General features: G+C 42.2%; 1 protein-coding gene across 10 annotated transcripts in view; it reads right to left on the minus strand.

Annotated features, from left to right (window-relative positions):
* MAPKAP1 (MAPK associated protein 1) overlaps positions 1–24,571 on the minus strand; it is a 229,755-nt gene that overhangs the window by 46,464 nt on the left and 158,720 nt on the right. For 8 of the 10 annotated variants that reach the window (XM_033858596.2, XM_019949238.3, XM_019949237.3 and 5 more), the window contains one exon: positions 12,864–12,971. The exons of the other annotated variants lie outside the window; for them this stretch is intronic. In XM_033858596.2, coding sequence (XP_033714487.1) covers positions 12,864–12,971 — 108 coding nt within the window. The remainder of the gene's footprint in view (positions 1–12,863; positions 12,972–24,571) is intronic. 10 annotated transcript variants of the gene reach the window in all.

Consider the following 24,571-nt stretch of genomic DNA (forward strand, 5'->3'; position numbering starts at 1 on the left):
CGCACAGAATAAAGCAAGAGCTCAATAACAATTTACTGGATGAATACCGAGTGCCGTATCCCTAGGATCAGAGAGGCGTAGTGACTTAACCAACATCACATTGCCAAGACTAGCAAAGTTGCACTCGATGTCTGCAAGGGTCATTTGGTAACCCTGTTTCCTTTCTCTGGAACACCTGTGATTTTGGATACAGATGCTGTCATCATGATCGCTACTGTCTCCAGAGTAATGCCCACATTGCAAGCCAAGAGGCTGGCTAGAAATTAAAGTTTCAAATAGTTATTCACTTTCTCCAAATATACCTTTTACTAAAACAGAGCTGCCAAGATGTGTTTACTTTTACTTTAGAACTTTTTAAACTGAGAATTTTGGAGAAATACTAAAATCCTTTCATGTTTTAAATCATTTAAAGCCATCTTTTCTCAGAAAATGCCATTATGAGATACAACTCAGCTTAAGAACTTCTGTTTTCTTTACCAGTTAGTATTTTCTAAATATTGCAGGTATTTGATTTGGAAAGAGGTAACAGCTCATTATGCTAAAATGCCAATTATTTAAAAAAAACCACACTTAAGAGTTTTACGTTTTATGAGGTTGGATTAAAACTAATTTAAAAATTACTATAACGTGACATAATTCTTTACTGAGCAATTTCAATGCCAGCTGCTAATAAAGCATCTTAGATGCTTTTAGATAAAGTGGTGCATAAATATGACTGGAAATTGATTTAGCTTCTTGCAGAAGCTACTGAAGAATGACATATTTTGTTTAATACACCAGCTAATGTAGTCCTAAAAGCTCAAACAAGTGCCAGTTTTCACTCCTAAATTTGCTGTGTGAGATTAATGAAAACTTTATATTTTGCTGAAATGTTAATAATGGGCAGATGAGATGATAGGATTTTAGTAGAGGTCTTAAAGCTATGGAATAACCAGCAAGGCTTGTCAGTTTCCTCATATTAATTTTGTTCAAGACTTATATAGCTGGAGCTGGCTCAACACATTAATGCTTCTTGCATTGACCTTCTACTCTCTGACAGTGTAAATTCATATCCCATTTAAGGATTTAAGTCCCCTTGATACTTGGGTGAGTTCTGAGCCTTGCCCCAGTTGACAAGGGGTGTGTTTACTTTTACGGTCAAAAGGGCAGCAGCACCGGGGGAGCAGAGAAGGAAGAAACAGTCCTGCACTCATCTCTGATACACACTGCTCACCCCCAAGCAGGTTAGCTGCTGAATGGGAACAACTTCTGGTTTTGGAGTTCCAGTGCCATTTCTCAAAGTAGGCTCAGGAATTCCTCTGCTTGGGGGGGACGTGTCTGTGTGTACAGATCAGTCAGCCATGCAACCTGCAACTACTGTCCCCATGCCTGCAGTGTGCTAGACTGGGAAGGGACATTGATGAAGATAAGGCAGGGTTCCCGACCTTCAGGAGCTTACAAATTCACTACAGAACACCAAGAAAACAGGACAAGGCAGAGAGAAGTGCCCAATAAATGATGCATGCAACAGACACTTAATCTAAAGGCACACATCTGAAGCAGAGCATTACAGCAAAAGCATTTTCTTTTTTTTTGAACCGGGAAAGTTCTGACTTTGCATTTTTACTGTTTGTATCCTTCTGGAAAGGGGTGAACCCAAACACACATAAAAGATGCTTAATACTGCACCACAGTGCATATTAAAAATATTACTGTACTATCAACTTCACATTCCAAAACGACTTCTGTTAAGAGAAGACATTTTTATCTACTCGAACTAAAAAATAGAACCAGAATGTCTTAAAAATAAACATATTAAAAAAAACCACTCCCCAAACTGTTAATTTAATTGAAATATAACCCTTTGGTATTTTGTTAAATTAGCAATTAAAAAGGTCACAAGCAATTAAATGAAACAAAAGCCACACTGTGTTCATCTACATTAATGCTGAATTGGGTCTCCTCATGAATGACAAGATAAATTGTAATGGTGCCTTCAAAGACTTCACAATGTATTTTGTCAAAGTCGAGAGTGTTAATGTCTCTATGTGCCATGGATTACCATAATGTATTGTGTCAAAACGCTTGAGCTGCAATAACTCAAAGATGTATTGTGATAGATCAAATTTTTTGGGGGGGGGGCCTAAAAGTGACTTGAGCACCAGAGCTCAAACGGACTGACAACAGGCTCTGGAAGGATGACAGAGAGCACGTTCATGATACAGAAAGCGCTGGGGAACAAGCAAAAAATCCAAGAGAGGAAGAAGCGTAGCTGTCTGGAGTAAGGAATCAGGAAAAAAGGAAACAAGGAGTGGCACCTGTCTTAATGGCAACACCAGGCCAGGGAAGAGGGAGCAAAGGGAAGCAGAGAGGAGGGGAAGGAGGAGGCTGGCGGGGTGTAAGGGCTGCACCGAAGAAAGAAAGAGGAGGTACTGAGAGAGAGCCGGGATGTGGCCCTAGGGCTTAATAACACTGGAAGGAACCTGGAACATCGAGTTCAGAGATGTAGATTCAAATCCTAACTCTTGACACCGTGGGTCAAGAGCAGGTCAAAACCTTGCCCAAGGTTCCACTGTTGGAAAGAGGCGGAGCTGGGACAGATCTATCGGACTCCGGAGTCATGTTCCTTCTCCTGCCCCTCCAGTGTCACCACATTCCTACAAGCAGCAGCAAGGACAGGGACTGTGTGGGTAACTGTAAACTCTAAGTCAGTGGTTCTCAAAGTGCAGCTCAGGACCCCAGGTGTGGGGGGAGGCGGGTCCATAACCTCAGTACTATTTTTATAATAATAACAGTAAGACATGATTTGCCCTTTTCATGCCTAATATCTTACAAGTGCACAAAGTAATAAAAAAAGTTCATTGATATGTTTCTGATTCCACATTGCAACCAACCTTTAGGAAACTATCACTTGAGTTTTGGTATAGCAACAAATATTAATATGCACTATTATCTGAAAAGGCTACTGAAATACTCCCCTTGTTTCCAACAACCTATCTATGTTAGCGAAATTTTCTTCATATACTTCAACCAAAACAATGTATTGTAACAGACTGATTGCAGAAGTAGATATGAAAATCCAGGTGTCTTCTATAAAGCCAACATTACAGAAATTTGCAAAAATAGAAAATACTGCCCACTGATTCAGGAGATTCGTCAATAACTTATCTTCCTGGTGGAACAAAAATAAATGCTTTTCAGAGAAAGGAAAACAAAAAAACAAAACAAAAAAAACCCCAAACCAAAATAAAAGAGTGCTCTTATCATTAAATTTTTAAAAGAAAGTATTTTTATTTTATTTTTAAAAATTTTAATAAAAATGTTATTTATGTTCACATATAATGGATTTACCATTATTTTTAATGAATTCATAAATATTTAAAAATCTCTCAGTTTTTATTCCTAATAAATAGATATAACTCAATAAACAAAAGCTCTTTGAGGCCCTCAATAAATTTAAGAGTCTAAAGAGGTCCTAAGACCCAAAAGTTTGAGAACTGCTGCCTTTATTGGTTCTTATGCCATGTTTTCATTGTTCCTGGATGCCCATTTGGACAACCATGATGGGACAGAAAAGTGCAGTTACAGCTCTGTGTCTGTATTACATACCTGAAAACAAACACAAAAACAAACAGAAAGCCTGTACACACATTGTTAGAGTGACAGGCTTGTTTGCCACATGATCAGATCAAGGCTAATTACAACTAATATTGTTTAAGAAGCATTTTCATATACTTCGTGATTTCACTGGAACTGAGGGAGATACTTACAGGTACATACGTGACTGTCTTTCAGACAAACGAGCACTGATGATTAAATCAAAGCTCAGATGAACTCACTGTACGCCTCTGGCAGATGTCTTATGTTCATAGACACAAACTACATGGAACATCAGACTTCATTTTATGGTTCAATGAGTCTCACGCCAAGTCTGAAAGGGCTAATCTAGGTATAAGTTAAAGCAACTTCCGTCTTCCATCTCCAAAAAGATCTACGCCAAGTCTAGAACTCAACTGGAAGTTCGAGGGCCTTTGCTACATCCTTACCTCATAGGTACACTCTCTGTAGCAATGATGGCCCTGTTGACCATTCCTCCCAAGTCCGCAAACAGTCACCCAGCACCAATCGTGTGCCAGAGCTGTGCTAGTGCTTCAGGAACACAGGAGGATGGCAGCAAGTGTTTGCATTTGGCTGGTGTAAAGAGTCTGTGAAGGGGAATAGTAGAAAATAAAATGGTGGGGGGTGGAGAGGGAGAAGTCTTCAGAGATAGGCACTGACCATCTCAGGAGTCAGCATACAGTAAAATACTGCTGTGCAAACAGCTGAATGAAGAGTAAACAAAATACCTTCTGCCCCATTCTATCTTGCAGGCTTATTGCTACTCCCCACATAGAACAATGCCTTTTTCAGCTAAACTGGATTTTGTTCAGATTATACCATCTGGCCAGAATGTCCTTTCCACTCTTTAAAGTTAATACACTTCAAGGTCTAGTCCAAATGGAATCTTTCCTGATCCCTTTCCTGAAACCCTGTCTCCCTTTGTTGAAGGCTCTCATGATAAGTCTCTTACACGATAAGCATCTGTACTCCCCTTCTGGACCATGGGCTCCTTGGAGGCAAGAACATTCCATCCTACAGAGCACACAGTAGATGTTCAATAAATGCTGTTGGCAGCCTGAATGAGGTTGATGCCACACAGGTTAGCCATAACAGTACCTGAGTTTGTACACCATCCCTTGTATTTACCTTGGTTATTAGAACCTAACACACCATTCCTAGTTTTCAATTCAGATGCCCTACCAGACAGGGATCCTGCCTCAACAACAACTCCAAGAGCAATTAACATTTACTGAATGCTTACTATATATGCCAGACATTATGCTCAGCAATAAATATATTATCTCATATATTATCTCATTTAAATTTCTCACTGCTCTTTTAAATTGGATAATATTATCTTCTTTCTACAGGTGAGAAAAATAAGGCTCAGAATGTCATCCTGCTAGTATAGCCATACAACTAATACAAGCTGGAGTTAGGAAAGGAACCCAGGTCTAATTGCAAAACTGTGCCCTTAACCACCACATAACCCCTTGGGTAAAATGCTCCTTGGATGGGCTGGGAATGTACAAGTCCATGGGCCATAGCAGTATCTAAGGAGAACACAATCACACCTGCCTTTGCCAGAACAAACAATCAGGGATAAAACCTAACTCCCTCTACTCCTTCTGTAAGACTCAAAGCTAGATGTGTGAGTGAGTCATGGAGGAAAAACTCTCCTTTAGCTTTCTACATCCATCACTTTTTTTTTTTCCAAAGGCCGTTTAAATCCCCAAAGACTCATAAGCCCCAAACTTCTCTTCTATTAAACACTTCTCTTTGGCTACTAGTCATTTTTGCTGGTCTCTAAAAAATAATCCATAGGTGATATACTATAACGTACACACGCGCACTTGCTTGCCCCTCTGCGGTAATCTCTTCAAAGCCGTCAGGGTCGTACTGTAGGATACACCCTTCACTGAATTTGCCATGCTACAGCCAGGGTAGGGATCCTTGCTGTCAGTGCCTAACTGATTAAACTCTTGGAGTCAGAGACTTTCCACAGGGAGATTTCAGACCCTCAATATATCAGGATAATCTTGTTTTATGAGGTGATCAGAAAGAAACGATTTCTGGTTTGTTGAATTTCTAAAGAGAGCGGATCATGGAGGTGGGAAGGTGGGGGTGGGGGAGGTGTCAGCGCTGCATTCAAGCTCCTGCCTGTCCCCCAGTCTCATCTTCCAGCACTCTCTCCCTTGCTCATTTCATTCCACTCCATTCATTCATTCCCAAATATACCTAGCTCTTTCTCAAGACCTTTGGACAAGCAGTCCCTTGGCCTGGAACATTCCTCTTATTCATTAGCAGAATAACTCCTTTTTATTCTTCCTCAAGGAAGCTTTCTTCTCCCATTCTCACCAGCTCCAGGCCCCTGCTATATACTCTTTTATACCCTTCACAGCGCTCATCACAACTGTGAGCTCCATGATGCAGGGGCTGTGTATCCTCTACTGCGCCAGCACAGCGACTGGCCCAGAGGAGGGGCCGTCAATATTTGGGGGATGAATGAACAAATATGTGTCTAGGGTGAAGCCTGTACAGGATGAAGCATGACCATTCAAGCGTCTGAACCACTGGCTCATTACAGGTTTGCCTGGAAGTTAGGTTGATGTCAGAATTCCCATCACTTCCTTTTCCTCCATTGTGTCTTTGCCCCTGTTCAAAACACAGGAAAAGTAACGGAGTCTTCTTAAGAGCCGGGGCATTTTGGACAATTTACATGACAAAATATCTAAGAACTGCAACATCTGATCAACACCAAGGCATCTCTCTCTCTGACTCCAGAGTCAGAGAATGAGGGCACACATGCTGGAAGAACCCCTCTTCCCATCAGGGGAGTCACTGCAGAAATGTCACCCGATGCATTACCAAACCATTAGTCAGGGGCTACAGGGCGGATTCTAGGGCCAGGAGCCTACCAGAGGGATGCAAATCCCTGTGCCCCCACTTAGAGCCCATACAGGGTTTGTGGCTCGTCAAACATGTTTCCTTACTGCTCTAATGTACCAGTGTATCGCTTAATGAAAGTTCTTAATTGTAATTCAATTAATTACATACACAGAGTCCCCAATTACATTTTCCAATCAGACACTGGCTGTGGTACAGGTCTAAATGCACTTAACCAATTTTAATATATTAAGACCAATTTCCCTTGAATACTAATTACTACCTAATGATAAAATGAAAAGGGGGGAACTTTCAAGAAAGGGGGAGAGTGAAAAATGCAATTCATGTGGAATTTCTCAGCCCACATAGCACAATGCACTCACTACTGAAGAAGTAGGTGTGGACAGGGCACAAATTTGCTTCCAGTTCAGATCAGCACTGTTTTTTGTCCTAGGTGTCACCTACCCTTGGTGCAGGCTGTTGCCCAAAGGGACCTGTGGGAAGTCTAAGCGTCTAGAGGGAAAAGGCCAACACACACAAGCGCAGACTAGCCGTGGGGTCTGCGCACAGACACTCGCTTTGTGTCTTGGGCACACAAAGCCTGGGAATGGCCAGCTCTTGCATGGGGCATTGCACTTTACCACGTGCATTTAAGGCACACAATCTCAACTTAATCCTCATAACAGCTGTACAGGGTAGGGATTTCTTCCTATAGCGTAGCCCTACAGATGGGGAAATGAAGCTCAGAGAAGGACTTGCCTAAGGTCACGCTGTGGCTTCAAACATCCTGCCTTTCCCCTACAACACACTGCCAACCAGCCCGCATCAACCAGACAGCAAGAGGCGGAGACACATTGGTATTCTGGCATCGGGGATAATGTTTCTGTTCCATTTAAATTGTTAGCGTGCAGCAAGCAGGGAGCTATTATCCAATATCTACTTGAAAAAACTCTCACCCATACAGAAAATTCCTTACAGTGAACACGTTTCCCCCCACCAGAGCCAGACACGTAACTGGCTTTCAGCAGTAATTCAACCTAAAATATGTACCATGAACACCACAAGTCATTTCCATTTGTAAACAGAGTTTATTTGCAGGATCACATTTTTTTTGCTTTTGAAGACTGCTGTTGTGGTACAATAAAAGAGGCTTAAAGCCCTGGTACTTAAGTCACATGATAGAAATTCGAGAGATTAGTAATTTGTAACTGAAGAAGGCAAACCCTCCAGAAGCCAAGTAGAACCACTAGGGAGTCTCCAGGGTTGGCAAAAAGAGCACACACGGGAGGAGGGACTGGCCCACTAAGAATAAGCACCACGAAGAGGAGATGGAAACACACCAGGAGAAGCAGTCATTCACTGTCTACAGTTGCTTTTTTTTTTTTTTTTTTGCGGTACGCGGGCCTCTCACTGTCGCGGCCTCTCCCGTTGCGGAGCACAGGCTCCGGACGCGCAGGCTCAACGGCCATGGCTCACGGGCCCAGCCGCTCCGCAGCATGTGGGATCCTCCCGGACCGGGGCATGAACCCATGTCCCCTGCATTGGCAGGCGGACTCCCAACCACTGCGCCACCAGGGAAGCCCTACAGTTGCTTTTTTATTTAGTGAATTGGAGGGGGGTGGGGGGGGGAATTCCAAGTACCACCACGTAGAAACCCTTATACCTGAAGACGCTCACCCAAAGCCCAAGTTCCTTTTAAACGGTATCACACACTTGCCCCTCGGTGCCCTAGTGAGCAGCCTGGTGATGCCAGGGACTCAGGAGGCTCCCTCCCTCCCAGGGAATGAACCACACCTGGCCACAGGCACTGGGATGCAGGGGGAACTCAGACCCAGGCCCTGCCCTTGGTGGATGGGGGTGTGTGGTCACAGTCCAGTGTGGGAGTGGGCGAATCCATTCAGTGGAATCAGTGATCAGAGAGGGGTAAGGAGAGGGACTCTACCAGAGCCCAGGGAATGGCAGCCAGGTGGTCTGGGGAGGCTTCTAGGAGGAGCGGCCTCTTCTCCTGGGTCTTCAAGGAGAAACTAAAGGAGGCGAAAGAGGCCACAAACTGAGACCCAGAGATATGCTCCCCTGCCACAGTCCAGCTGTCTGGGTGACTGCCCACCTCGAGTTGAAGCTCTTCCTTGGTATAGCCTTAAATTAAGGAAACTTCATGAAGGTACTGAAATAATGGAAGGCCTCCTTGAAAAGGAAGGAGATCAAAGGAGATTAAACTGATGTTTAAAGAACTGAATCCCCTTTCTATAGCAACTTCTATTTAGGAAACAAAATAATTAGATTCAGCTCTTTCACTAGACTTAATGGACAGAAGACACATTCTTCTAGGCCCCCTAATTATTATTCACGGGATGATGAGCAAATCACCACCTTAAAGGCTCAGTTTCTTCTTCTATAAAATAAAGATGATGACCACTCTAGCCTAATAACAACAGCACCTCTATCTCATTTAATCCTCACAACAACCTTGTGAAATAGATTCAACCACTTCCATTTACACAGGAAACAGGCTCAGAGAGGTGACATGATTTGTCCTATGTCAGAGGCTGCAGTGTCCACCCAAGGTCTGCCTCATTCTAGAGACTGTGCTTTAAGCACTATGCTGAACTACTATGTAGGCACACTTGTGACTGATAAAACAGGGAAGACACAGCGTCTGACACTTTGTGGCACTCCATAAAGCGGGTTCAATTTCAGGTCTATTTTAGCTCTGATGATGGGAAATTCCCAAGTTTCTCTCTGAAAGCTATGGAATCGATAGGTTGGTTCATGCTGCATCTTTCTTCTAAGGCTCTGGCTTAGAAAGCTTCTAAGGCTACCCACGTATGATCAGTGGGTAAAGGAAAAGGTCACTGGCAACATCTGGCAGAAAACGAAATTGAGGTTCAATCTGGTGCCAGGATTTATATAGACACTTGGACAAGAATGGAAGTCGTATAATGTTACATCCTCTCCATAATGTACTCAGGCTTCCTTCTGGTCTGATTCCAGCTTCTAGCAGACAGTTGGCTAAAGGATGTAGGAGATTATCAGACTAGAGTCCAAACTGGAAAGCCCAAGGACTTTGGCTTGTCGTTTTCTTACTTAGGCCAAGATCCAAGCACAAATGCTACCTCTCAGTCCCTAGGCAGAAACTCTTATCATATTAGCTTCATTCGCAAGCTTCTCTCTCATAGTGTACAAAGACAACTGTCATCACCCTTCTTAGGACTGAAAATTTAGGTTGTTTTATCAACAATCTCAGGGTGGGCTTCAGGGTCAGATAGCTGACTTAGAATTCTGGTCCTATCACTTACTGATTAGCTAACTCTGGGCAAATCACAACCTCTCGCCACAATTAGAATAGTATCTTGTAAGGTGGTTGTGAAAATTACACAAGAGAGCAAAATGTCTAGCGTGATGCCTTACAATAGAAGGCCTGAATAATTAAAAAAACATCCTTTGATGCGGTTGGTATAAAAAGCCATGCCCTGTCCCCCTGTGGAAAAAAAACTGAAGGGCTTATATCTACTCTTATGGCAGTCTTCTCGATCAAATGTTTTTACTTATAGTACACCTCTTCCGGGACACCAAAGCACATTTGCTGGAAAGTACCCTGCCTCTAAGTTCTCTGGTCCTGTGACACAGACTTATACATCTGCTCTGGCCCCCACGCTCCTTTCCCCTCCATTCTGCATCACTCCCTTCCCCACCACACACCTCCTTGTGGGCCCTGACCGTTCTATGATTCCAGACCTCCACATCCATGCCTCATCTGCTCTGTGAGCCACAGGATGCTGCTCTTCTGTTATTTATTAATTACAGTTAATATTTATTGAGTGTTTATTATGTGCCAGGCACTCTTCTAAGAGCCTTATGAATCCTCCTATCAGCCTTATGAAAGTAAATTAACTACCTAAGAGAGGTTAAGTAAATTGTCCAAGGTCACACAGCCAGTAAGTGGCAGGGCCAAAATGTGAACTGAGGCAGTCTGGCTTGATTGCATATTCTCTTAAACACTGCATAATAGATGCTCATAATTTAGTTCACTTCTAAAATGGCTTTAAGGATAGCAAGCCTGTGCTGATCAAATATAGCAACAGAAGTGAGGAAAATTCTGTTTTTGAAATATTTTCCTTTGTCTCAATCTAACTTCTTAATAGGTAGCTACTGGGGAACAATATGGGTTCTTGATTGAAATTTCTGTTTACAAAAATTTTTTAAATCTTTTCTATAAAAAGAATAAATTGTTTTTATAATTTACTTCCACTTTACAAAGACTAGTTTCAACAGTCTATTGATTCCAAACCATGGACTGCCTGGCACACTTTGTAAATGCTGGTACGGTCTTCTTTCACTAACAAAGTGATTTTGACTCAAAGACAAGCACTGAAAGTATCTTGCAAATCCTTTAAGATGGGGATGCTGAGGCTGACAGAGGTCATACAACTTAATTAAGACTATGCTCGTACTTAGAAGTGGAGTGACAACAAGAGCTCAGATTTCAAATCTTTATCCACCAATCCTCATAGCTTCTCTTTCCTAGTATAAGAACCTTAACTTAAAAGAAAAAAAAATGAAACTAAACAAACCTAAGACACATCTAATTTGGAATCACAGTATACTGTGAAATACTATGCAGCAGTTAAAAAAGAAAGAGGTAAATCTATATACGGAATAATATATGGATTGATGTAGAATATGGAGTACTCTCTATGTGACATACTGTTACAATGATAAAAGAAAAATGTAGAACACTGATGACAGTTTGCTACCATTTTGTTTTTAAAAGGAAGGAAGGGCTTCCCTGGTGGCGCAGTGGTTAAGAATCCGCCTGCCAATGCAGGGGACAAGGGTTCAAGCCCTGGTCCGGGAAGTTCCCACATGCCGTGGAGCAATGAAGCCCGTGCACCACAACTACTGAGCCTGAGCTCTAGAGCCCGCGAGCCACAACTACGGAAGCCCGCGTGCCTAGAGCCCATGCTCTGCAACAAGAGAAGCCAACGCATTGAGAAGCCCAGGCACTGCAACGAAGAGTAGCCCCCGCTCGCCGCAACTAGAGAAAGCACACACGCAGCAAGGAAGACCCAATGCAGCCAAAAATAAATAAATTAATTAAATAAAAAAAATAAAAGGAGGGAAATACGTGTGTGTATATATATGTCTTTGTGTGGGTACATTCATATACATATAGAGAATATGCTTGCATGTGCTTAGATGATCCCTGGAAAGACACCAAAATCACTGGGAACAACTGTTGTCTCCGGGAGAGGAATTAGGGGAGAGATGAGAGGCTAAAAGTTTTCACTTTAGATACTTTGTTATCTGAAATTTTTTTGCATGTGTAAGTGTTATATATCCAAAATATATACCAAGATCCTAACAAATAACATTTTATCTTATTCGTATAACATGGAGTCAACATGAAACATTTTGAAACAGAATCCACTAGAGTTACTATACGCAGGACAAGGCCCGTAGTGGGTGATGAGAGAATATTTGCTAAATTAATGAATGTCAACCTGGTATGGGATACCCTCAAAGACTTGACAATCTAGTGTGAGAGACAGACATCAATCAATCATTGGGAAAAATAAATAATTATAAACAGAAATACATGCAATGAAAAAAAAGTAGTATGCTCTATGATGGAATATAACAGGGGACCCAAATGAGGAACGGGTCAGGTTTAGGCAATGAGGGGACAGGGAGATCACAGGTGGCCTCTATCGAGGTGACATTTAAACTGAGAAGAAGGATAAAAAAGTTAACCAGAGTAGGGGAAAGTGTTCCACACAGAAGAAACTGCCTGCGTAAAAGCCCTGAAGCAGGAATGATGGAGAGTCGGCTGTTGTGATCACAGTTTTCACATGTCACTTGCCCCTGAAGTCAATAGGAGTGTAGAGGAGAGGAATGGCTAAAATTCATAAGTCTGAAACTCTAAAGAGTGAATGAAAGAAATTAACTGAACTTTTAAAGAAGCTTTCTGCATAGCACTAGGAACTACTACATTGCCTCCAGCCAAGAGTATGAAAATGGCCAGAATTTTCTAAAACCTGATGACCGAACAGTGATACTGACAGGGCCAGTTGCTTTATATACAATATAGCCTTTGCCACAGAAAAGGCCTCATATTTCTAAACTGTTTCCAGGACTGTTCCTAACTTAGGATGATACAGTTTAACAGATAAATATTAATCACAGAGGGCTAAACAGGATGCAGACCATTTCCCAAAAAGCATGAAATCAATCATTTCACTCTGGGATACAATTCTGGCATGAAGGCTGACGTCTGCCTTGGAAAACAAAGTCACCTCAAATCAGCCTAGGGAGGCCAGACCAGTGAGTATTCCCAAATACAGGACTTTTAAGCATGTTGCAACGGACAAAGCAGGCACGGAGCGAGGAGGCCAACGTACTGTTCTCGCGGACCAGACAGAACTCCCAGGCGCTCTGGCTCTCCAAAGTGCTCTCCAGGTCCACAGCGACATTGGGCTCGCTCTGCTTCTCCAGGCGGTACTGAGGGCCTGGAAGATCAAAGGGGCAGGAGGAGGGGAGGCAGTCTGAAACAGTGAATTTAACATTGGAAAAGCACCACACCCCAGTGAAAAGCTGATAAAACATTAGGAAAACACTGAAGTCTGTTTGGGGTCTCCCAATCCAAGAGGGAAGAGTTTGAGTTTTTTTTCCACATGGCTTCACACACTTGTCTGTTCTATTATCAGGTCTATTTTTACTCAGTTCTCCCCAAAACAGGATGAGAGATAGAAAGCTTTTGAGTCAGACTGACTTGGAATCACAATGTGGCTACGATGGTTTCCCAGATATGAGCAGGTACCCTACCCTCTCTGAATCTCTGTTTCCTAATATGTAATGTGCGAATACTTATACCCTGAAGGATTATTGTGAAGATTAGAGATGCTACAGGAAAAATGCTTACGTAGTAATGTACCTGCCTCATAGGAGGCAGTCCTACAAAATTATTTATTAATAATTATTATACGATAATGAATAATCAATTATAAGCAGGAATAAGGTATGTTTAGAACTCGAATATAATGACAGTCCAAAAATGCAAAAAAAATTCTAAAACGTAGATGGGGTTAAAAAATAAATTCCAGGTTTTTGGGTTATGATGACAGAAGGACAAGTGGCTGCTGATTCGTATTTTTGTTGAAATATTTATGAAAACACAAGAGGCAGAGGTTCAATAATACTGAAAACCAGGAATATCAGTTACCCTGCATCACAAAGGGATTCTGGCAGATCTTAAAACACTGGGGCATTTTATACATTTATTCATGTATTTCTTTGTAAAGCCAAATGACAAATCTTGTTCTTCTCAGATAACACCTAACGGGGTCCAATGATCGGATTCAAAAGACTGCTCCTGTTGTTAATGGTTACTGAAAGATTAGAGGTGTAAGAAACTGGCTTATTATTTTGACTATGAAAGGCCTGTTTGGTCAGACAGCAGAGGTGTGAGAGATCTGATGAAGCATCAGAGGCCTTACAGGGCTTCCAGGTGGAACACGTATTTTTAGATGTGTTCCTCAGCTGTCCTCAACTTGTTGATTATTTACATCCAACACTTCTCCTTCATCAGTCTGAGGCATTTCACTCATCTCAAGTCATTCTCCTCCCCCACATTCTAAGTTCATCTGCAGCACTGTAGAGTTTCAGTTCACTTCCATGGTATATTTGATCCTTCCTCTAATTGGTATTTCATTAGCATTTCTGCCAATTATCAGAGTTCTTACATACATTCAGTCCTTTTTACACTACTTACAGGTTTTAAACCTTCACTAAGTTAACAATGCTCAAGACACATACAACTATTTAAGGTAATACATGCTCAGAAGTCTACACAATTCTTATAAACTCTAATACACTGTATTCAGGTCAAGAAGGTATTGTAGTTCAACATTATACATAGTTCAATTTTTTTTTTTTTTTTTGCGGTACGCGGGCCTCTCACTGTTGTGGCCTCTCCCGTTGAGGAGCACAGGCTCCGGACGCACAGGCTCAGCGGCCATGGCTCACGGGCCCAGCTGCTCCGTGGCATGTGGGATCTTCCCGGACTGGGGCACGAACCCGTGTCCCCTGCATCGGCAGGCGGACTCTCAACCACTGCGCCACCAGGGAAGCCCCCATAGTTCAATTTTAATTTCAAAAATATTAAGCAAATAAAGTTATGGAAATACAGATAATTCTTATTCTCCACTACCCATCACCTGTCGGTGCCGACATCTGTCAATTACCAAGCATGCTTGCTGCTTATCACTGGATGCTTTCATATTCACTGGTGGAAATAATCACCGAAAAGTCATGCCCAGCTGAACTTTAAGAAAACAGAGCTGGTGAGAGATTCCTATGATCCCTCCCCCAACAGCTCTGCCCGCCCCCCCTCCCTAACACCCACCTTTCACAGCTGTGGGCAGCCCATTAGAGAGAAGAGAACCACCCCTGAACCCAGAGAGCTGCTTTCTAAAACACTGGCCTGTTAATCTCCAACTGTCCCACCCCTAGATCTCCCAGCAACATAGCATATATACGCACTGATATCCACTCCTATGACTTTACAGTGAAATCTGGGTACAAAGTTTACCTACAATAATTCATTTTTTAATGACAGTCAAAATTTGGGAATAACCTAGATCTAACAACAGGGAAACTGATTAAACAAAATATTGTGAAATACCATGGAGATATTAAAAGTGATGCTGCAAAAGTATTTGATTTTATCGAACACATTTATAATATGCTACTTTATGAAAATAGCAAATTATAACACAATATGTGTAAGATGATTGTAATTATGAAAAATATATGTAAAGTCATGGCGGGGGGTGGGGTACATACTGGAAGGTTATTTCCAGAATGTGAATAGTAGTTACACTGGATACTGGGATAATGAATGTTTTTACCTTTCCTTAGTGTTTTCCTGTATTTTTCAAATTTCCTATAATTACTTAAATAAAGGCTACCTTTATAATTTTTTTTCCCGTTGGCCGTGCCGCGGCTTAGTTTCCTGACCAGGGATCGAACCAGGGTCCACGGCAGTGAAAGCCTGCGTCGTAACTACTGGACCGCCAGGGAACTCTCTTTTTTTTCACTTTTATAATTTTTAAAACATCGTATATACTTATAAGCCCTCCAATTTCTTACTGTGCCATTTTTCTGAGGATACTGTAGTTACCACACCCTGTGGCATCTCCAATGGGTCTTTCATTTGCAATAGTTTAATCAAAACTAGACATCATGTTTATGTAGATCAATACTTTCATCTTAAGTAACCCTGTAATCTCTCTAGGCACAGTATATATAGGGTTTTGGGCATCTAGAGCTGTTTGCCTACCTGACAACTGGATGGTAAGCAAGCCACCCCTTTCCTGATTCAGGGAGCCAAGGCCTGGCCACATCAAGGTGTATTTCAGGCTGGTCTCCTTTGTACTCTTTTTCCTTTTGGTCCCTGTAGCTGTCTGGGAGACGTGGACGGGGGAAACCAGAGGAGGCAGGGAGTACTAGGAAGGGCCCCTTATCCCTAAACACAAGTCCCCGCATCACTCTCTAAGCCACAAATGCCACCATTCCATATTCACTTTCTTATTTCTTGGGTTTTGTAGATATTTCTTTTCTTTTTTGGGGGGGGACTATAATATTATTTATTTACTTATTTTGATTTTATTTTATATTGGAGCAGAGTTGATTTACATGTTGTGTTAGTTTCAGGTGTACAACAAAGTGATTCAGTTATACATATACATGTGTCTGTTCTTTTTCAGATTCTTTTCCCACATAGGTTCCCATAGAGTACTGAGTAGAGTTCCCTGTGCTATACAGTAGATCCTTGTTGATTATCTATTTTATATATGGCAGTGTGTATATGTCAATGTAGATACTTCTACTAAAATAGTTTGTTTCCTAAAAGTAGCTTTAGGACTTTCTCCTTGAAGCCAAGTATTATTTGGCTTCATTATATTCATTATATTATGATGACTCTCAATTACTGCATGACCATTATATGCAAGCATGCTGCATATGTTAGCTTACTGAATCCTCACAGCAACTCTTAGAGGCAGATATTATTATCCTCATTTGACAGATTGAGACCCTGAAGGTTGGCAGGGTGAAGTAACTAGCCTAAGATCACACAGGTAGGAAGCAGGAGGGGAAAATGAAACCCAAGGGTCTTTGGCCCTAAAGCCTATGTATTTTGAAGGTTTCTTCCTTTTACAAACTGTAAATTACAGACTAATTATAAAAAGCCATAGTTTGTACCTTAAGTATATATATTTTTTGTAGATTCATGGATTCACCTGGGTTCTAAATTACTTAACTTGTGGTTTCTATACATTCATTTCTATGATAAATGATCTGAAATAATTTATTTTAATGAAATCCACACATGCTAAATATCCCATGCTATGGCTGTATCCTGGTTCCTTATGAAGACAGGATCACCTTATCTTTCCATCCATCCAGGAAGACTCTCTCCCCGTCTTTCAGAATATTCCTATGCATGCCCAGTTTTTTAAGTAACAGGTTCCGCATCATCTTCCACTCTCGGGACTCCATGGTCTTCCATAAAAGCTAAGGAACAACTTGGAAACCCACTTCTAAACTTAGCAAAGGACGGATGGGTCTTAACTTTGGGGAAGGCAGGGTAGTTAAGCTATAGATGAGACTTGAGATCTAGACCCAAACAGAAAACTGCCTATTGCAAATCTCAATTTCTCTCCTAATTCTTGCCCAAACGCTGGATCAGATATTTCACAGAGAAAGACTATTTTGCACGTTTTCCCCTGGAAAGGCCAGATTGATAACTTTAGGTCACACTGTGTAATGAGAGGCAGGGGATATATTAGAAGCGATACAGCCTGATGATTAAGGGCATGCACCTGGGGCCAAATTGCCTCAGTCTAGTCCTGGCTGAGAAACTTAGCTGTATGACTTTGGGCCAATTTACTTAACCTCTCTGTTTCATCTATAAAATGGGGCTAATAATAGCACCTAGTTTATAGGCCTGTCTGAGGATTCAATAAGTTAACAGTTGTAAAGCAATTAGAACATTAATAGTGTTATTTAAGTGTCAGCCGCCATCATCATCATCACCACCAGCCATATCATCAGACTTTTATATGAGATCATAACAGAACAGGGCCTACTATGTGCCAGGTACTACGTTAGGCCTTTTATAAAGATCGTCTCATTTACTCTTCGTCATCTTAGGATGTAAAGAGTATGAATCCCATTTTACAGAGGAAGAAACCATGACTAACAGAGGCTAAATAACTTGCTCAATGTCCCACAGGAAGTGGTGGAGCTAGGATTCATGCCTAGGACTGCCCAGGCCTACAGTCTACATATTAAATACCACAGTGGCTCACTCATAAGTTCTTAATATATGTCTGTTGATGACAATCAAGATTATGACAACCCAGACCTACTATATATCAGACAATAGTTTCTAGCAAATGCTAATTTAATTTTCAGGCAGCTGACACAGGAGGAGAGAAAAGCAGCAGCCAAAAGCCATTTTATAGAGACAAGCTGTGAGGTCAGTTTCTATTAACACACTTTGGCCAAAGAGATGATTATATAAAAATATGAGAGGCTCTTTCACACCAAATAGGACACAGTTCTCAAGGCAACATCCTCCCTTTGGAAAGAGTTTTTAAAATGTCACAGCTGCATATGGAGCTACACACCCTCTCCTTCACAGCAGAGGAGAACACAAAAGGAAGATTCTGGGAAGCAGTTACTCTGCAGCAACAAGAAAACCTGCTTGGGCATTCCGATGATGTATTTATTGCAGTAAAACCACATCACCGAATGGTCTAGGAACAAAATACTGCTCTGGGCACTTTGGGAGGGTTCCAAGTTATAATACCCAGGCAGGATTTTTATGGGATTTTGTAAACCCGAGGCAAACATCTTAACACCTAAGTTTCAAAGAAAATCTGTAGTATCTGTTGGATGGTGGATACACGCTCAGTTCAGCTTCCTCGATCTCTTTAATCCTTGACTGAAACATAAAAGCATGTGGCATGCCATTCTTTAACAGCAGAGAGCCAGCTGACAGTTGAAATCTAACGGGAAGGAAGGGCAAAAGCCTAAAGAGAGAGAAGCCATACGCCCCTATCACCCTGCATCTTATTTCTAAAGGCCCATGGGAGAAACCTCCTTCAGACCTCCCTATCTGGAAAAGCTGTACTTCCTCAGAGCAACTAGCTTGTTCTGTACCTTTAGACAGTTTAACATAAATCTTGTAACTAACTGATACTGTTTTCCTTTCTCCTTTGCCCAGGAGGAAGCTCAGCACTAAATGTGTGATGACTGGACACTCATTTCTGTGTCAGTTAATCCTCTGGACCTTTATTTCCATTTTCTTTCAAGTAGTTTTTCAATTCATTCATTTTTTAATCCCATCAATGTATTCCAACTGCTTTTGGGATTGAAGTGGGATATAAACAAATTAAACTATCATTATTATTGCTGAGCATGGGAACAAGTTGGAGGACCACCTATCTGGAAAATGATAAAGGAAAAGGCTGAACACTTTCATGAATATACCTTCACGTCGGCTGTTTTCCATTCGCCAGCTTAAAGAGCTGCTTTAATCTGAAAGAGCTGCTTGTAGCCAGAAAAAGTATGAGCAAATAAGAGGAAAAGCTGGGTTTTGAGTAGAAAACTCCTCTGTCTGCACCCTCTCACTATGCATTCTGGGGAAGTTACTCAATCTCTGTGTATTTTCTCATCTGTAAAATGAGAATAACACAACTTCCTTGAGAAGGAAGGAGCAGGAACCGCTGTGGTGAGGCTTAGGTGAATGCCTAACCTCAGAGTCACAAGAGGCTAACAGCCCCGTTAAGGGAAGATACACAGTGGCAGGGAACGCTGGCACCAGAGCAGATGTCCGTACCCTTTCTCACGTGTGTCCAAGGTAGGAGTGTGGGGTAGGAGGCCATGCAGGTCTATTTAAACAAGCTTGCTTTTAAGTTATAAGCAGCATTTAAGATCGGAGACTTGTTCAGCAGCCAGGATTCCTAAAGTTCCTTAGTCTCTCTGGTCCTACGAATACAGGCTAAAAATGGTGAGTAAATGTCAGAACCCACTGAACAAACCACGGCAGCACAGATGTCAGAAGATTTGTGGTGTTACGATGTCATCCATACATTCATCTAACAAACATTTTAGGAGCATCAACAATGTCCCAGACACAGAGATGAATAATCAATGATTCCTGACCTCAAGCAGGCTGGGGGAGGTGGCAAGACACACGCGAGCAGATGAAATTGTCAAAGAGCCCCAGTCAGTGCTCTTCCCCAGGCAAGGACAAGGTGCCGTGGGAATACAGAAGAGGGGACAATGAACTTCTTCTCTGAGGGGGAGACATCTGAACTGAGTCTTGAAGGAGGACCGGGAGCCGGGAGAGGGCAGGGGAAGTAGTGCATTCCTATAGAGGGAACAGAATGTGCAAAGGCAAGGAGGTACTGAAGAGCCCACGTGGACCAAGGGAAACTCTGCGTGCAAAGGGCCTAGGCTCTGTGGGGTTTCAAGGGGAAGCTGGCGCTGGGATGCTTGGCCCAGACTGTTGGTCAAAGTCTAGATTCTCTCTTATAAGCAACAGATGCTCACAGAGCAGGGGAGTAACACAATCAGCTTTATACTTTGGTACACTTCTCCTGGCGGCACTGCCAACAACGGGCTTGAGGAGACTGGTGGCAGGGAGGCCTGCTTGGCAGGCCGTACCAAGACTTGTCTGCTCTATGGCAGGGGCCGGCTGAGTCCCAAGTCCCTCACTGAGCCAACGCCAAAGCCATAACCGACAAGCTGACGCCGTCAATATCAGAGCTCAGCCCTAACGTCAGCTATGCTAAAATGTTCGCATCTAGTGACAGCTCCATCACTGATAGCTCTTCCTCTAGGGGTGACTGTAATCATTTTCTGTTTGATCTTAATACAAGCACCGAATCATATTCAAGTGATAACCACTAGTAGCTTATACTCCCGCCCAGGCTTGGACTGGATAATCTGGAATTTAAATAATAAAAAAGAACATGCTGACATGACAGTAAGGTCACACTTTATCCTCCTCCAAGCCAATATATAATTTGCTCTCAGTCAAACAGCCAAATATAATCAAATTAAATACCATTCCTATTACAAAAGAAGAAAGACCAAGGCTGTTCCAATAAACCAATTCTCCTGCCTAGTTAAACTGCAAAACCTCCAGGAAAGGTTTTGAAAGCATGACCCATCAGTTCTAATTTTTAAAACTTATCCTTTCAGTCAAGACTAGAAAAAGGCCCATTCCAACTTTTATCTTTACTACAAAGTGCTGTTATCTTGGCCTGATGTCAGGAGCTCTATCTCTCTTTCTGCTGACAAGCAGAGAGGAGAAAGATAAGATTGGAAACGAATCTCACTTCTCTGAGTAAATAAATAATCAATACTCATCTAAATGTAAATGAGAAGGTAGCCCCCTCTGATAACAGCACTCTTATCAGAGAGCCAATTTTCTTCAGACATTTGGCCTCAACCAAATCACCATCATTCAGCCCCAGCCTAATGGCAAAAAATCGTAACTAAATTGAACCGATCACCAGAGATCAACTAAGTTCGGCCCTGGCCACTTCAGGTTCAAATGTTTGGGAATGCAATTTTGCCCCCATTAACTTTCAATAGCAATGAAGAACAGACTGGTCAAGGGGTCAGTTTGTGCAATAAACAAACCTCAGAAAGGGGGCCGGCCAGAGAAGATGAGCAGGAGTGGGTTTAAGTGTTTAAACAATGTTATAACTGGAGCCAACCCCAAAACTGTGAAGAGAAGCCTGCTTCTATGGGGTGGGGAGACAGCATTCTTTCCTTTTATCAAAGGCTTGGTTGAAACTGAGGAGACAATGATGATTAAACTTTATTAAAGCAAATGTAAACAAAGAAAAAGAGATATTAAGAAGCTACAGAAGCTAAAAATAACCTAAGGTTGGAATGATCAATTTCCTCCAACTAATTTGTATCAGACTTACATCTGACCCAGCAGTGCTGCACTGACCTGATTTTACTGAAATAGGACACCGTCTGCAAGACAAATCACTTTAAAACCACTGCACTGGGGTTTCCATTTCTTTGCTGCAAGACTCAATTCACTGCTGATGAGAGTATTGGGGAAATTATGACCATTATTGATAGGACAGCAAAACCATTTTTACACAGTAGTCTTCAAGTCGACAGAAAGCTTGCACCGGACCATTAATGAAGGTGTCAGCTAGAATCAGAAATTAAAGACAAAGGCTGGGAAAGGACTAATTTTTAGAGCACGTTTAAGGACACCATATACACAGAAGCGGCAGCCATTCATCCTCTTAGGAGTAACAGAGCCTAAACAAGCATCAGCTGAGGAGCAGGCGGCTCTGCCTACAATTAGGGAAAGGAAATGCTTCTTTTCTTTTCTGCCTGGCCCTGGAGTTCTAAGAGCACAGGCTCTCGGCATTATCAGCTTCAAATCTTTACCAGCCAAAGGAGGACATGTCCGGTATGAGGCAGAACTATTCAAAGTGTAACCATCTTGATATATCTGGTTTTGTGATTAGCAGTAATCTTTTACCAAGGTGTCTGCACGACTACTTGTATTTCCCAGACAAAAAATTCCTGTATATCCTGGCTCCTCCAGTACCTCTTCAGAGCAGTTCCTCAGAACTATCTGAGAGGCTGTCTCCCAGGGGAGAGAGTAAGGTCCCCAAATAAAACTGAAACTCACTGCTCAAAACAAAAACAGACAAAAAGTGTAACCACCTCTGTTCCTGCTGTGAGTATCTAATCCTATAAGGTGGACATGTGGTGGTTTAAGTGTGGGTTTTGGAGTTAGAAAGACTTGGGTTAAAATCTTGGCTCTCTTACAAAAGCTCTGTGACACTGGGCAAGTCAGTTGATCTAAACCTTCGTGGAGTAATTGCAAAGATTATGCAGAACACAATGCCTAGGACATAATAAGCAGTCAATAAATGCCAGCTGTATACTACTATGCAAATTTTAACCAAATCACCAATTTGCCCTTTTAGAAAATAACAACAGTGACTGACATTGAGGACTTCCTTGGCCCTTAGCAAAGTCCTTTACATGCATTAGCTTTCCAAATCATAAAACAATGAGGTAGGCCCTATTCTAATCCCCATATTACAGAGGAGGAAAAAACACTGTGGCCAAGTCACGTGTCCACAGCGAGGCCAGAAGAATCCAGGTGTGTGAGTCCAGTGCCTGTGCTCTTAACCACACTGCTATGCTGTGTTCCAGAAAGAGCATTCTATAATCTTCTTGATCTCTGGGTTAAAAAAAACAATTGTAAGGTTGAGATCATTTATCAATTCAGAGAGGAGTGAAGATGTTGGGTGGGAAACTAGGAGGAAGAGAGGGTGGGTAGCTGGTCTCACATGAGGGGGTTGAAACTGAGAGCCCCTCAGTCCCCATGGCGGGCACCTGTCTGCCAAGCACTTCAAGTGAGCGCCATCCGCTTGCCTGATTCTGTCGTGGGGAGAGGGGGCCTTTTTGTAAGTTAAATGATTTACAGAGTTACTGCCTCAATCCACAGTTCTGAAAGTGTGATTTCTTTAGGGTTTAACTATACCCATTTCTAGTCTTGTTACAACTTTTTTATTGCGATAGAAAACATTTACTGGAAATATGTTACTGCTATTACCAGGTCATAAAATAAAAAGAAAAATAGTTTATGTATTGCCATCATTTCCAATCATCAATCAGAAAGTGCCAAGAGGGGGAAAGGAAAGGGCGTACAGCTGAGATTTCCTTCTTTGTGCAGGAGAAAATGCAGGAGCATCGTAATTCTTGAGAACAAATTTCTTCTTGAACATCCAGCCTTGCAGAAGCGCTCCTGGGAGGAGTCGGGAGGCACACCTTTGGCCACCTCCCTCCTCTCTGCAGCCCTGTCTGACTCCCTGTCAGAATCAAGAGCTCTTTCACCCCAACCTCCTTCGGGCCATGTTCCTCTCAGTGCCCGGAGCAGGCTGGATTAGAAGCACTGCTGTCTACTTTTCGTTGTTCTCCCCCGGCCTCCCAATCAGGGCACTCTTGAAGATGGGGGTGGAGAGGCTTTCTAAAAAACCTAACTCTACTCCCAGAGCTCCAGCACAGCAACAGATTCTTTGTACATGCTTAATAATCTCTGTTAAATAGAATGACTTCAACAAGGTGGCATTTAAAATTGAACAACCTTGACCAATGAAGGACTCTAGCCTAAGAAACATTACTCCAAGCACACAATGATGTATGTTCAAAGATGTTCACTGCAGCACTGTTTCAATAGTAAAAAGTGCACACGATCTAAATATCCTCCAGTAGGAAACTATCAAATAAATACGGTGTATCTGTACACTGGGATGCTATGGAGCTGTTAAAAAAATTAAGCTAAGTTAATAAGACATGGGAAGATTTCTATGATACATTATGAAATTTAAAAAGATATGGAATGTATAGTATATATTCCATTTTAATAAAGTAAAACCCCAGCTATATATGTGCATTTATATCTGTGTGTGCATGTAAATTTGTTGAAAACACACACACACACACACACACACACACACACACACGCACAATCTGGAAGGATATGAACCAAACTGCTCTCACGGTTATTCTGTTACCGTAGAATTACCTTGGGTGCAGGATGCAGCAGTAGCAAAGATGAAGGCTTTCACTTTTTTTTTTTTTACTTTATAGACTTCCATCTTGTTTGGCTTTTTGACAGTGGGCATATGATTAGCATTACTACTGTCATTAAAAATCCAATTTTAAAAAATGAGGTTGAACAATCTTAGAGATGATTCCAGCAGGATCAGACTAGGGACTGTGGCCCCTGGAGCCTCCTCCCAGATCATGTGGGCTCAGTGGCTGCTGGGGAGACACCTAAACAGTTCGGGAGCCAGGGACTAAAATGGCAGAGAGCCTGTTTAGGAGTTCCCGTGGTCCTAAGTCAAGCCACGGAGTGGACCACAGAGGTTTCCAGAGCTGCTCAAAGGAGCTGGGCAGCAAAGGTGAAGATGACTGGAGCATCTGGGGCTGGGCTGCTGGTGCCCAGAGGCCATTCACAGAGAGAGCCAATGACCACAGA

The sequence above is a fragment of the Tursiops truncatus genome, chromosome 6 (genome assembly GCF_011762595.2).
Source record: "Tursiops truncatus isolate mTurTru1 chromosome 6, mTurTru1.mat.Y, whole genome shotgun sequence".
Lineage (NCBI taxonomy): Eukaryota > Metazoa > Chordata > Mammalia > Artiodactyla > Delphinidae > Tursiops > Tursiops truncatus.